General features: G+C 40.0%; 2 protein-coding genes across 4 annotated transcripts in view; one reads left to right on the top strand and one right to left on the bottom strand.

Moving 5' to 3' along the window:
• PEX1 (peroxisomal biogenesis factor 1) overlaps positions 1-8,457 on the bottom strand; it is a gene marked incomplete at its 5' end in the record, with an annotated part of 68,200 nt that extends 59,743 nt beyond the window's left edge. For 2 of the 3 annotated variants that reach the window (XM_079711109.1, XM_079711108.1), the window contains 3 exons: positions 144-227; positions 2,731-2,874; positions 8,326-8,454. In XM_079711109.1, the coding sequence (XP_079567235.1) occupies positions 144-227; positions 2,731-2,874; positions 8,326-8,454 (357 nt within the window). Of the gene's footprint in view, positions 1-143; positions 228-2,730; positions 2,875-8,325 lie in introns of all 3 variants that reach the window. The other variant, XM_079711107.1, reaches the window with a different exon arrangement.
• Positions 8,458-8,813: 356 nt separating this feature from the next.
• RBM48 (RNA binding motif protein 48) lies at positions 8,814-15,617 on the top strand (the record flags this gene model as incomplete). Its single annotated transcript, XM_079711197.1, has 5 exons — positions 8,814-8,924; positions 9,463-9,653; positions 11,881-12,026; positions 13,369-13,922; positions 15,531-15,617. 5 exons carry the CDS (start codon positions 8,814-8,816, stop codon positions 15,615-15,617), a joined length of 1,089 nt encoding a protein of 362 aa, XP_079567323.1.
• Positions 15,618-15,657: the final 40 nt, after the last annotated feature.

Here is a 15,657-nt window from a genome sequence, read left to right as displayed (position 1 = left end):
TGTATAGCTGCATTGCTTTGCTGTACAGCAGAAACTAGCACAAGATTGTAAATCAACTATACTTTAATTTAAAAAAAAAAGACACTGATATTTTTAAGTAGTTTAACCTTAAACTGGGATAGTTCTCATTTTGTTTTCTTTACCAGTATCTCCCAGTCATCTGCTGAGAGGGGTTCCACCTCAACTTGTTGACAAGACACCACATGGGAACAAGGCTTGAGAAACACCTGGAAAAAATTAAAGTACAAAACTACTATTAAAAGCCTTTTTTATATCCCTAGAAAATAAGAAGTTCTCTCTTTAGCTACGTAATTAATTTTGTGTGCGTGTGTGTTTGTGTGTAGTCCTTAGGTAGGCCCTGATATACTTAGCATTTTAGAAAAAATTATTTCACAACCAATTATAAAATAAAGGAAAATACGTTCTAGCACAATATAAGTTTTTTTTTTTTTTTTGCGGTATGCGGGCCTCTCACTGTTGTGGCCTCTCCCGTTGCGGAGCACAGGCTCCGGACGCACAGGCCCAGCAGCCATGGCTCACGGACCCAGCCGCTCTGCGGCATGTGGGATCTTCCCGGACCGGGGCACGAACCCGCGTCCCCTGCATCGGCAGGCGGACTCTCAACCACTGCGCCACCAGGGAAGCCCACACAATATAAGTTTTAAAAAATAATATAAAGATAGTCATTTAAAGAAAACAAATATAAATTAAAAAATGCAAGAAAAAACAATGATGTCATGAAGTCATGGCTTGATCTTGTATATAAATACTATTATTTCTAGCAGTTCTGCAATTTAGTTTTATAACTAACTTCAAGCCATGCTGCTTCTGAAAAAGTAAAAAACACACTGAAATAGAGATCAGAACCAATTATTTAGAAGCATAATCATGCACAGCTAAAAAGTATAGCAAAACAAATATCCCCTCATTCTAGTCTATAGATACACAGGAAATCCTGGTGTCTCTCAAGAATTTGGAATTCACCCTCTTACTTTCTTTCCTCTTCTATGGGCATTTCTGGGGATTAGAGGAGTAAAATCCAAAGCCACTGAGTATTAGATGCTCCTTCTCTGCCTTTTGTGGATTGGAGCAGACTTTCCCCAAGTGCCTCACCTGTTCCTCAGTTATTTCCCTCAGTACCTCCCGTATACCCTATTTGAAAGGGGTGACTCTGAGGAAGCACAAAACAAGAAGCTATCATCCTGGCCAAGCCAGTCCACTTTCTGTTCCTATCAATGACTGTTTGCGAGACAGTGCCTTAGTGGTATTGTTACAATACAGAGAATGTGCAGAAAATCGGATAGAAGTTCACTTTGAAGCAAATGGGAATTAAAAACAAGCAGGACTGTTCAGGGTGCTGATAAAGACATCAACATCAGGAATAGGAAGTTGGTGTTTCCCATAGGGAAGTGCCATATACTCAAAGAGAGCAGAACTATAACTTGCTATGCGATCCTGGGCAAAATAGTCCATCTCCCTAGGTTTGCAGAGCAAGGCACCAAAGTTAGTGATTTCTAAGGTCACTAAGCTGCTAAAGTTTTAAGATTCTAGCAAAAATTTAAGGTAAGCAAAAGACTAGTGCTAGGCCTATGGATTTCTCATCAGTGGCCTATTCTCATTATCAGAAACATGCATGAAAAAAATTAGTCTGTGTTCAAAACAAGTTAAAAAGATGTTGGGCTTCCCTGGTGGTGCAGTGGTTGAGAGTCCGCCTGCCGATGCAGGGGACGCAGGTTTGTGCCCCGTTCTGGGAAGATCCCACATGCCACGGAGTGGCTGGGCCCGTGAGCCATGGCTGCTGAGCCTGCGCATCCGGAGCCTGTGCTCCGCAGCGGGAGAGGCCACAACAGTGAGAGGCCTGCGTACGGCAAAAAAAAAAAAAAAAAAAAAGATGTGACATACTTCAGTATTCTTGTGAGAAACTGGTAATAGAAAGCAATTTAGCCCCGTCTATCAAATTTTTAAATGTGCAGTGCCCTAGACTTGGCAATTCAATTTTTAATATTTATTTCACTTCATACATATACAGACATGTTCAATGTATATTGCCTGTAATATGTGGAAAGGATCTCTGATATAGTTTGTGGGGGAAAAAATTGCAGAAAATATGTATGATCTCATTCTTTAAATCCTAAAGGTCTAATGAGATCCCACAGTACACAATCTTTCTGAGGCTGGGGTTAGAGAAAGGGAAAAACATTTTCTACTTTCAACTGTAAAACATTTGTACTGAATATGTATTACTTCTGCAGTTTAAAACAGTTAAAACCATAAACTGGTGAATATGATAAAATGAAAAGAAACATGAGTCCTTAAGCTTTAGAGTTTACAATCTAAGCACATGAAATTCACAGGCAAGACGAAACTGGAAAAATAATAACCCTCTTTTGTAGGACAGATTTTTTAAAATCAAGTATGACCCTGGAAGGTTAGAAAATCTGTCAGAAACAAATAAAATGAAGTTCAATAATAGTAAGTAAAACTCATTAATTCATATAGCAAAAAAAATTGCACAAAAACAAAATTAAGGAACCTGGAAAGTGAGTAAAACAGTAGAATACAAAATCAACTAGGGACCATGGGAGACTACGAGATAATGACTTAATGGAGTATATGGTAGAGAGTGACTTAACAACAGTTATAGTCAACTTGAACATCCTGGATTGGTTACAGTAGCACACAAGTTAGGTGTCATCTTACCATCACACTGTCATCACATTTTGTGCTTACCTGTTCCCCATCTGAAAGTCCAAGTTTCTGACCAGCTTGTCTGCTAATTTCAGCCACATTTTCACCTTGATCACTAAAATGTCTGCCTTCCACCCAGCTCAAGAATGCAGGCTCGTGACCCCAGGCTACTTCTATAGCTTGATTCTGTTTATTCAAAAAATAAGAAATGGGGGAGAAAAGTTTTGAAAGTTTTTACATGCTTCTCTGGATTCACATAAAAGATAAGCTATTATTGCAATCCACACATACAAAAAGAGTTCTATAAACAGTTGATAGCACTCTGTTATATCCACATTTGTCACAGCATTTTAAAAGCTATAATCTTTTCCAGTACCCACTGATGGTGATGCTATGGGTGAAACCAATACCCTTACATTCTTATGATGGCATTATAAATTGATTCAACCATTCCAGAATTTACAACGGCAACAGGTAGCCAATGAACTTACATAGCCTTTGACCTTACTTACTTATTTAGAATTAATGATTCAAAGAAGAAAAAAACTACACCAGAACATATCTCTTCAGTATTTTCTATGTGAAAACTTAGGACTCTTCTATGGAAAAAAAAAAAAATTAGAACTGTCTTATATGTCTAGCAACATGGAAATTACTAAATAAGCTGTAAATTTACCATTTTAGTAAAGTATGAGTCAATAAATAGAAACATGTAATCAATAAAAATGTAATAGTATTTATTTATTAGAAGAGTAATACATGGTAAAAGCACAAAAAGTATAAAAGCATAAAATGTGAGGGCTGGTCCCTGTTCCCAGAGGTAATTACTGTTAATAGCTTCTTATGTACATTCCAGAAATTTTATATTACGCAGCTTCTTAAATAATAATTTTTAAAAGTCTTGAACTATGGAAACATAAGTAAAAAAAAGCAAAGTATAAAATTTATTCTTCTTAAGAGCAATTATATAAAATATGTATGTCTGTGCTTAAGGATTAAAAAATGTTTTCTATGATTTAAAAATTACAAACCTATAAAGAAACCTTGGGAAATATATAAACCTGGAAGGGAAAAAAGGAATTACTGATATTCCCATGTGAATATCAACCATGTTAGTCTATTTCTGGCTAATCCTTTTTTTAAAATAAATTTATATATTTTTTAATTTATTTATTTTTGGCTGCATTGGGTCTTCGTTGCTGCGCAAGGGCTTTCTCTAGTTGTGGTGAGCAGGGGCTACTCTTCATTGTGGTGAGCGGGCTTCTCATTGCAGTGGCTTCTCTTGCTGTGGAGCATGGGCTTCAGTAGTTGTGGCTCATGGGCTCTAGAGTGCAGGCTCAGTAGTTGTGGCTCACGGGCTTAGTTGCTCTGTGGCATGTGGGAGCTTCCTGGACCAGGGCTCGAACCCGTGTCCCTGCATTGGCAGGCGGATTCTTAACCACTGCGCCACCAGGGAAGTTCTTACAATTCTTTACAGGACAGTTCCACCACTCTGGCTGACAAAATCTTTCCACTGAGAACAATGTGATACAGTAGAAAGAGACTCAGATTTGGAGTCAAAGTCCAAAGTTACTAGGTCAGCTGTAACTATGTGAGCTGAGATTGTAAGAGTCAAAGTGACCAATACCCCAAAAACTTTCTACAGGGTTTCATCAGTCATTGACATATAATGCAGATCAATTCCCCTATTTCATATGAAGAAACTTTTAAAACCACAGATGTTAAATAAGGAAATATGAAATATGCCCTGAAATATCAAAAAGGAGAACCCACCAACTCCCTGGAAAAGGGAAAAATCAACTTCATTAAATATGAAAAATACTTCAATTATTCATTTGGTCAAAAGGTAGTAATCAGCCCCATAAAGTCATAATATATGTTCAGTTAGATTCAGTAAACTTTGCAGACTGATGTTCTGAGTTCATTTTTACATCAAAAATCATTCACTTGGACCACAGAGCCCCTGGGCCTTCAGGCAGAGAGAAGAAAAGGACAGCCTAGAGAGAAAGGAGCCCCTTTTCCAGGAGTTCAATCTAATCAACAAATGATTGGCCTGCTTTTGCCCAAACCCATGGTATCCATATCACTTGAAGGGAATTGCTGGGTGAAACCACAGATTGCAGTGCCTTAGGATCGGCCAGGTCCGAGCCTGGGTAACACAAAGGAAATGACAAAATGGCTATTTCTGGAGGGTGATTTAGGTTCATTTGGTTGCTCTCAGTGTGGATATGAATCCTTTCCCATTTCAGTAATGCAGACAAAGTAACTGAGTACAGTAGTGATTCTCAACTGAGGGTGATTTTTTCCCCCAGGAGACATATGACAATGTCTCCAGATATTTTTGGTCACAACCGGGAGGAGGGAGGTTGCTGGCATCTAGTGGGTAGAGGCCAAAGATGCTGTTAAATATTCTACAATACCCAGGACAGTCCCCCACAACAGGAAATTTCCCAGCCTAAAATGTCAATAGTGCCAAGGTTAAGAAATCCTGAGTTAAAGGATCCTCTGAGTACCCAGTCCTGAAACAGGACTTGGATAAACAAAAGAAGACAATACTTAAAACACAGAACAGAATATAACAAGTGAGCTGTGTCACATAAACACTGCAGTGAAGTTTTGAAAAGGAGACAAATGTGGGCAACAGAGAATCTGAAACTTCGTGGAGGAGGTAGAACTATGCTGTTTTTAAAAGCATGGAATGCGGAAAAATGCTTTAGGGAAGAATAGCTTGAGTAAGAGTGCAGAAGTGGGAAGGAGCTTGGTTATGGAAGAAACAGCGAGGAGGCGAGTGCTGATGATGCAGGTGAGTTACAGTCGAGGGCGAATTAACTGCATGGAAATGGACTGGCCAGCTTCCTCAAGCATGAAAGTACAGAAATGACCTAGATACCTAAGGTCTCTTTCACCATCAACATTCTGTGATTCCAGAACAGCGGGTCTCAACTTTTTGTGCATCCAAGTAGCCTTAAGATATTTCTAAAACTACAGATGCCTGAAGCCCACTCCCCAAGATTCTGATTCAGTAGGACTGAGGAAGAACCAGAACATCCGTATTTTTAAAGCCTTCTGCAACATGATAAATACAATTAACACTGTTGCATTAATATATATGAAACTTGTTGAGAGTAAACACTGAGTTCTCATCACAAGGAAAACATTTTTTTCTACTTCTATAATTTTTTATCTGTATGAGATGATGCATGTTCGCTAAACATTGTGCTCATCATTTCATGATGCATGTAAGTCAAATCATTATGCTGTACACCTTAAACTTACACAGGGCTATATGCCAATTATGTCTCAAAACTGAAAGAAAAAAAGGTAAATCTGACACAGGCCAGAAAATCATCATTCTGACTCTTTACCCATTACAGTATTATCTGTATTATGTATTCAATGCTTCAGCTGAAGTAAAATAATTCAACCTATTAACTCCCAACTCATGACTTTCTACTTTAACAATTATCTATGCCTTCTAACTCAATACTTCTGGGAGCCTGTCCTAAATAACCAGAAAATAAAACAATGTTTTATTATATATTATACAACAAATATATGTTATTTTTAACGTTTATTGAAATATAATTACAGTATTACTTTTAATGTCTAAAAATTGAATACAATATAAACATTCCATCACAGTGAACAATTAAATTATGGCAAACTTATGACAGAGTACTAATTAGCCACTAAAAACGACAATTACCTTTTAACAAAATAAAACACTTATTATAACACTAAGGGAAAATATCAGAATACAAAACTACATATAAGGGTGTGTGTAGGACTCCATTTCTGTTAAAAACAGAGATTAGAAACAAAACTAGAAGATTTGATTCAAACTGTTAATATTAGTTATCTTTAGGTTTGGGGATTATGGGTAACTTTATTTTCTTGTTTATAATTTTCCATGCTTTCCAAATTTCCTATAAAACATGTATTACTTTTCTAATTGGGGAGAAAAGTTGGCCTATTCTGCCGATATAGGCTGGACAGAAACAACAGTTCGCTCCAAGGCTAAAGGGATTTAAGTTTCAAAAATATATCTATGAATTAATGCTTATGAATACTTATTGAAGGCTAAAAATTTTTTAAATAGATCAAGACCACGAAATTCTTAAATAGTGATGAACGTAACACAGCATCCACATTTTAGAGCTACTGTAAGGAAGCAATCCTATAAACTCATTAGGTGGGGAGTGTTTCCTATAAACTCATTAGGTGGAGATTTGAAGGCACTGTGGACAATTTCCATCAAAGCTGACTGAGAGCACAGGGCAGGCAGGATCTACCTGGGATTTGGTGACATAACTAACTCATCTCCTGCCATGAAGGGAGCTCATCAGGGCCAAGAGACTACCTACTTTATGGTAAAAGAAATAATGGCAGGACCTGTTGAAATTAACGTGCCTTGAAAGACGGGGCAAATATAATCTAGAAAAGTAGTTACTAAAATGGAAAGATGGGATATTTGAAATTATTGCAAACTCTTAAATATTTCCTGCAAGGATAAGCCAGTAGTGGGGTACTAGGCATCCAGGATTTTCAAAGATTTCGAATATTCTATCCTTTTGCCCCCAGAAACACACTCAAACTCGTAGACCAGGTGCCTCTATTTTAAAATAATGAAAGTAGGGATGTGGTTAGAGCTATGAACTACCACAATCACAATGTTCAGACGGCAACTGAAAGCAGAGGTTCAAGTAATCCTAACTACATACGTCCAAATATGCATAATCCCACTGCACATTCCCAGCACACCTCAGAGGTGGTCCGAGTAACGGAGACGCTGGAAGAACCTTCATCTTATTAACCTATCCCGCTCGTGGGACACAGGGCTCAGTCTCTGTTAACCTACAGGGGCTCCACAAACCAAAGCTGCCCCTCCTTCTGGAGGCCCGGGCCACAGCCGTGCAGGCACCTGGAAATCATTGGTAGGAAAAACACTCTTTAAAAATGAAACAAGGGACTTCCCTGGTGGCGCAGTGGTTAAGAATCCGCCTGCCAATGCAGGGAACACGGGTTCGAGCCTTGGTCCAGGAAGATCCCACATGCCGCGGAGCAATTAAGCCCGTGAGCCACAACTACTGAAGCCTGCGCGCCTAGAGCCCAAGCTCTTCAAGAGAAGCCACCACAATGAGAAGCCCGTGCACCGCAATGAAGAGTAGCCCCCGCTCGCCACAACTAGAAAAGACCCGTGCGCAACAACAAAGACCCAACACAGCCAAAGATAAATAAATAAAATTTATAAAAACAAAACAAAACCCCAAAAGACAAACAAACCCGACTTCTCAAAAGCTTTTCCAACCTGGAGTGAGGAATAGTTGAACGCAGTGGCATAATATCAGGATGTTTGAAAGCCCAGTTTCACCGAGTAAAAGACCTGGAATGCGGCAAGTTAACTCAAAGGCCCGGGGCTGCACTAGACGTGGTATGGTTGCAAAGACCGCCCAGACCGGCCCACAGTTTGGCCTCTGAACCGGTCGGCGGCCCGGGGAATGCAGCCCGCGTCCCGCCGCCGGGAGAGGCCTGAGCGGCCGCTGCGTCTCTAACAGACCTGGGTCCCGGCCGACCGCAGACGGCCCACCAGGTGCCTCGACTCGGGGCCGGGAATCCCGTCCGGGGCAGGCGCGTTACCTGCAGCAGATGCAGCTGGGCCACTAGGCGCCGCGGCAAATGGAGGAAGCAGTCGCGAGCGTTGGTGAAGGCCACGGTCACGACCGCCCCGTCACCCCCAGCACCCGCCAGGCGACCGCTGCCCCACATCATCCGCAAGCGCTGTTCCCGCAGCCACTCACCCTAGCCGACCCGGGCGCAACCGGCAGGCCGAGGACGTCGAAGCCGGATAAAACCGATCGGCCCCGCCCCTAGCCCCGCCCCTAGCGCTGCCGTGCGTCTGTAGCGGGAGGGGCATGCGAGCCTGCTCCGGCTCTCCGGGCCTCTCCGCCGCGCCGCAGGGGGGCGGCACTTCATTCGCCGAATTCTCACTCACAGGAAACGATGGCTGACGCTATCGATTCTTCAGCCAATCTCGGCACGCCTTGACCCATCCCTCTCTCTTATTGGATACACATGAGGGCAACGAGGCGGATGTTGTCGTCTCTGCGAGTGCCCAAACCGGCAAGATGGCGTCGAGTGGCGGGGAGCTTGGGGGCGTATTCGACCACCACATCCAAAAGGCAGTGTGCGACTCGCGGGCCAAGTATCGGGAGGGGCGACGGCCTCGCGCTGTCAAGGTAAAGTGATTTTGGTTTCATTCGCTGTCCTCAGTAGCTTTATGTGAGCTCTAGCTTCATATGCCTAGCCTACGTAAATAAAATCTTGAAAGGCTGCGGTCACATCCATTCACTGGAGATGAGTGTGAGGAACGCTGGTACTCAGGTACCAGATATTTTTGCGACCTCTTTAGTCAACTGTTAGAACCTCAGCTCCGTGAAAACAGGGCTGTGTTTTAGTCATTGTATCATCCGCGTTTACACTAGTCCTTGTCACATGGTAAGGCTCAATGACTATGTTAACTCTTTCCTGTCGTATCTACCGAGCCAACTTCTGGAAAACGTGTCGATTGAAGGTAGTCTGTTAGGTGCTTTAGCTAGAGGCCTTCACACGTAGGGTGAATTCTTTATGCAGAGAGAGGGGCAAATTTTTGATTCTTTATTTTTTGCAGACCCTCTGAACAGAATAGTTGTTTTCAACTTTTTTTTTTTTAAATAGGAGCAGATTTGTCTTAGGCTTATTTGTGAAATACATTTAATGTGTCTGCATTTCTTTTAGGTATATACAGTCAATTTGGAATCTCGGTACTTATTAATACAAGGAGTTCCTGCAGTGGGAGCGATGAAGGAATTAGTTGAGCGATTTGCTCTATATGGTGCAATTGAACAGTATAATGCTCTAGACGAATACCCAGCAGAAGACTTTACAGAAGTTTATCTTATTAAATTTCTTAATTTACAAAGTGCAAGGTAATATGCAAGTTAAGCAGTGTCTCATTTTCTCCATTCCCATTGGTATCATTTTGGCCTCTCATTCATTCCTGAATTACCCAATAACCTAACATGGCCGTTATTATTTTTCTCCAGTGTTCTTTTTTTTTTTTTTTTTTTTTTTTTTTTTTGTGGTACGCGGGCCTCTCACTGTTGTGGCCTCTCCCATTGTGGAGCACAGGCTCCGGATGCACAGGCTCAGCGGCCATGGCTCACAGGCCCAGCCGCTCCATGGCATGTGGGATCTTCCCGGACCGGGGCATGAACCCGCGTCCCCTGCATTGGCAGGCGGACTCTCAACCACTGCACCACCAGGGAAGCCCCTCTCCAGTGTTCTTAAGTGTTAGCTTTACCAAAACTCTCTCCATAGGTCATTCCCATACTTAACAATTTTCTGTCGTGTAGTGTGGTAGATTAAAGATTGGGTTTGGAGTAAGTTTTCAGGTTCCACTGCTTACTAACATCGTGACCTTGGACAAGTTATTCAACTCCATTAAACCTGTTTTCGTATTCTGTAAAATCCATATGGTAAAAGGATCTACTTATTGAAGTTGTGTGAGGATGAAATGAGATAATCCACGTAAAGGGATTAGCAAATGCCTTCTGTTCAGAATGCAGTAAACATTAGCCGTTGAGGGACTTCCCTGGCTGTCCAGCGATTAAGACTTCGCGTTCCAGTGCAGGGGGTGCGGGTTCGATCCCTGGTTGGGGAGCTAAGATCCCACATGCCTCGCAGCCAAAGAACCAAAACATAGGGGCTTCCCTGGTGGCGCAGTGGTTGAGAGTTCGCCTGCCGATGCAGGGGACACGGGTTCGTGCCCTGGTCCGGGAAGATCCTGCATGCCGCGGAGCTGCTGGGCCCGTGAGCCATGGCCGCTGAGCCTGCACGTCCAGAGCCTGTGCTCCGCAACGGGAGAGGCCACAACAGTGAGAGGCCCGCGTACCGCAAAAAAAAAAAAAAAACCAAAACATAAAACAGAAGCAATATTGTAACAAAGTCAATAAAGACTTTTAAAATGGTTCACATCAAAAAAATCTTTAAAAAAATTAGCTGTTGAGTTTCTTATTGTTATGCACCGATGTGAATTGACCCCATCTTTTCTATCTTTCTATATATAACATAAACTCTGCTCCAATAAGGCTGAAATGTGAAATGCCTTATCTTTTTATGTTGATTCCTATTCTTGTCACTAATACACTCCAAGACCCATCCTTCTGTGGCTATTAAAATTCTTATTTTCTTTTCTGTGCTACAAATAACACTTGGGTACACAGGGCCATGTATTGTTGTCCAGTTGCTCTTATGTATAATCTCACTGCTCTAACCAACTTGCCAGCTCCTCATGGTGAGGGAAGCATATTTTCTCATTGTGCATTCATTCTAAGGAGTTTTTACATCTCCCACACCACCTAGGACAGTAGACCATGCAGTGTGACATCTGGATTTGAATCCTAGCTCCACAAACCAATGTGGGCATGGCCAAGTTATAAATCTCCCCAGGCCTTAGTTTCATCATAAGATTGTTGTGAAGTGTTAATTCAAGTGAAGCATTTAAGCACTTAGGACACTGCCTGGTACGTGGTAAAATCTCAATGAATATTTCTTATCATTTTCCCTGGGCACAGAAGTACTTAATTATTGTAGTAATTCCTGGCCAGTCATAGATGTTTAATAAAGTATTTGTTGAATGAATACCATCCTCTCATTTTCTCACTGATTGTTACATATTCAATATTTCCTCCATTATTGAAGGTTTACAATAACAATATTTTAAACTAATTTCTTACATATGAATCCCATTTTAGGAAAACATTGTGCTGAAAAGGCTAAATTAGGTATGAGCTAACTCTCACGGGCCATTTAACTTAACACAGAGAAAAATCTCTATTTCATGACCACAGATTGTGTACCTCAGACCAACAAGCTGGATCCTATATTGGTTAAAGGGAATCTCGCTTGTATGGATGACTTAGTTAAAACCTATTAAGACTCTTGGGAGAGGGGAGGAAAGGCTCTAAGAGGGTGTGCAGTGGATCAGTAGGGTCAGTACCATCCACAAGCAGAGCATCTTCATTCCCAAGCTATAGAATATATATACACAGCAAAAGCTGGACTTTGCTCTTTTGATCAGTGTATTGTATACTAGTTAAGCTTTCATCCTAAGTAAATCTAGATTAGTAAACCATGATATGTATTTCTGTTTAGGATAGCCAAGAGAAAAATGGATGAACAAAGTTTCTTTGGTGGATTGCTTCATGTGTGCTATGCTCCAGAATTTGAGACAGTTGAAGAAACCAGAAAAAAATTACAAGAGAGGAATGCTTATGTAGCAAGAACTACTAAAAATAAAGGTATGAAAAGCCTATTACTAAACAACACCTCCTATATGTCAAGGCATTTTGCTAGGTTTATCATCATGGAGTTCCCAGTCCAGTGAGAAGACAGACAAGTAAAGGATCACAATTTTCAGTATCTGTAAACTACAGGGTTCTTTACAGAATGCTGTGTAATCTGGGCTGGGAAGGGAGAGCTGTTGTTTCATGGAAGACTTCCTAAGGATGAGAGAGGTGGCTGAGTTCTGAAGGGTAAGTAGACATTACTCAGGAGGGGAGAGGAAGAGATGGAAAGATGGGCCAGAGGAATAAATGAGCATCATGCATTTTAAGGAACAGTGAGTAGTACATGATAACCACAACACAGCTTCAGTGAGAGAGAAGAGAAAAGGAGACAGGAAGTAAAGCCTGAAAAGCCTGTGTCCATGCTGAGGAGTTAAGGCTTGACCAAAAGGCAGTGAGAAACACCTCTGATGTGCAGACCAGTTACAACTGCAAAAAGTGGATAAGTTCCACTTTTGATGAACACCAGCTGGCCAGATGCCCAATATGCCCATCCAAGTTGCCCTAGACACAAATTCCCAGTGCACGGAATGGAATCATAGGATCTGGCGCATGGACTGTAGAACTAGAGCTGTCAGAATTGGCCTAAGATAATGTGTGTGGTCTGAAATCTGAATAGTTCCAGAGGCTCAAATGACCAAATTTCCACCCTTTGGTTAAAAGACAAAGACAGTGTCCAAACAGCTATCAAATATGATGAGTTTATGGCTGATTGAGTAAGGGGCATGTGGCAGTGTGAAGAGAGAAATAAAGTGGAAAACCTACCTGAAATTTTGGCAAGAGCTGTTGGGAGTCTCTGGTCAGTTGTAGATGCTGAACTTTAACCTGTGTGAATAACTAGCTTCAGGAAAACCTGTATGTGTGACCAAAGAAATGATAAAATATGGACCCAGCGTATTGTCTCCTTTAAAAGCTACAAATACAAACTAAGCAGCATGATACATTCATATAGTAAAATACTTTGAAGCCATAAAAAGTTTTCTATGTAATGACATGGAAATACTCCGCAAGATTTAGAGTTAACTGGAAAGCAGAAAGGTTCAGAGAAATGGGTATTAAAGGAGAAAAAGAGGGGTAAGTGGGAGGAAGAAAGGTAAGACATATTGGACAGATATCCTTTTTAGCTTTTAAACCATGTGAATGTATTCCCTACTCAAGAAGTAAATTTTTTAGGGTAGCGTTCATTACCATCTTAAAGTAATGTTTCTTTTTAAAATTACATGTTTCTGAATGATGAAAACAATAAATGAACCATTTCTGTTTCCCTTTCTCTCACCTTTTAAATTCTAATATAAAGATCATTACATGACAAAGAAGCATAAAGATACAAAAGATTTTAGACAGAACTTCTATTCGAAGACCTCTGGATTTCCTGCAGCCTCTTTGAACACATCTACTGGGAACTCAGATCTTTGTCTTCCTTATTCTTGTGAGTTGCCTTTGTGCTGTTACTCCCCCAAATGTACATGTTCATCAGGAGAACATGTGGACAGAGCATCAAACTCCTCTCAGGATGGTAGAAACCATGATGAAACACTGGAGCATTGTAACCACTATGACTCTCTGCAGAAAATGCAGATGAAAACTTTGAAAAATTCATTGGCCTTCCCTGGCACACAGAAGGCTATTACTCCTTCAGAGGCAGTTGACAGATTTATGCCTAGGACAACACAACTGCAGGAGCGGAAAAGAAGAAGAGAAGATGATTGTAAACATGGAACTCTTCTTGAAGCAAGCACAAGTAGTAATGAGGTTATGATTGGCCCTCAGTTACCAGACATTCCTAAAGTAGACATGCATGATGACTCGTTGAATACAACAGCGAATTTAATTCGGAATAAACTTAAAGAGGTAAGATCATTTAAAAAAAAAAAAACGTTTTAAGAGACGATTTGGTTACAGGACTAACAACTGAATGGAGACTTATTTCTGGGAACTACAGTATTATCATTCTTGTTTTTTTCATTTTTACTTTTTAGATGTGTTTTCTACAATTCTCTATTGAAGTACAATAACTGAATTTGACTCACAGATATGTATTTGCTTTGATACCTTTAATCCTTGCTTTAAACATATTTTATATCACTCTAAGTAGAAAATATAAAAGCAGTAGTTTTAGCCAGTTAGATCAATCTATGAGAATGGAGCCCAGGCCCTCCCTTTTTTAAAAGCTCTCCAGATAGTTCTAATATGAGCCAACATAGAGAACTACTGCATTGAGGGAAAATTATTACAATTTATTTATCAAGTTCAGAATTACAAATTACATAAAATTCAAATGCTTATTTTGCTGCTTTGATACAGATAGCCATAAAAGAAGGTGAGATTTCTAAAGATTAGGCCTTAAGGCCTAATTTTAATTTTAATTTTAAATTTCTTAAATAGTTTAGAGCCAGATTGTTCTACTTAGGTAGCAATTTTTTAATGTTATTTACATAACCATTTTCCATTTTCTAAGCACAAACAAAAGAAAGTTAACATTTGAGTTAGCATTTGAAAAATACCTTATCATGGGGCAAGCCTTTCAGAAATCATAATCTGCTGGAGAAAGACCATTCTCTTATACTTGAACTCAGGTTCAGAAAGTCAGAAATTAAGAGAGGCTAAGGTAGATTCTTTTATGTACCTTTTTTTAACCTCAAAATTATCCAGTTGAGGATGAGGAATTGTTTTATAATAATAAAAATCCATGGACACAATTTTTATGCTTAAGCCTCTTTAAAAATTTTTTTGCTTGTACTGGCACCCTTCCTTCAGATACAACTAAACTGAGACATAGATACAGATACATAGCTATCTTAGCCAGAGCTGACTGTATTTTCCAGAAAAAAAGAGTTAGATCCAAATCCTAGATATAGAAGTAGTAGAACAACAAAAAGGAGAAACACTAAATACAGTTTACTACAGTTTCTAATAATTTTCCATTTTAAGTGAAGACTGTCGTACTCTGCTTTAACTTATACTGTCTATGTTGTTCTGATGTATTTGATTTCATTTTTCCCTAAGAAATTGAGGATTCTATCATTTTCTGCTTATTTCTTTAAATTTTTCATCCCCCATCCCCACTGGAGCCTCAGTGTCTCTAAATATATCAGATATTGTAAGTGTTTCAAGTTATGCATAACCAGGGTATCTATCTGTATTTATAAAATTACAAGTGACTTCATCATAAAATAACAGATCTATAAAGGAATGTTAAAGTAGAGCATATGTTTACTTTTCTCCCCTCAAAATTTCTTTCTTGTTAAAATGGCTTTAGAAATTTTTCTCCCATCAATGTTTGGACAGAAAACTTTGCTCTGTGCCTAGACCGTAGGCTGCACCTTGAACTTGGGCTAACTGCATTAAATGTGATGGCAAGGATTAAACTACTGGATGTATACCCTACCTATTCTAATGGTTTATTACTCTTGTACTATAAAAATTATAGTGTTGGTGGTTCTCTTTTTTTTAAACTAGGTAATTTCATCTGTGCCGAAGCCTCCAGAGGACAAGCTGGAAGGTGTGCATGGAAGTCATCCTTTAAAACAAAGAAGAAGAATATAAATTGTCTGCAGTAAACTAATATTTTTAAAGGCCTATGTAT

Source organism: Hyperoodon ampullatus, assembly GCF_949752795.1.
Source record: "Hyperoodon ampullatus genome assembly, chromosome: 9".
In the NCBI taxonomy this organism is placed as follows: domain Eukaryota; kingdom Metazoa; phylum Chordata; class Mammalia; order Artiodactyla; family Ziphiidae; genus Hyperoodon; species Hyperoodon ampullatus.
The sequence above is the reverse complement of the archived record's forward strand: the minus strand, read 5'-3'. Positions and strand labels throughout refer to the sequence as shown.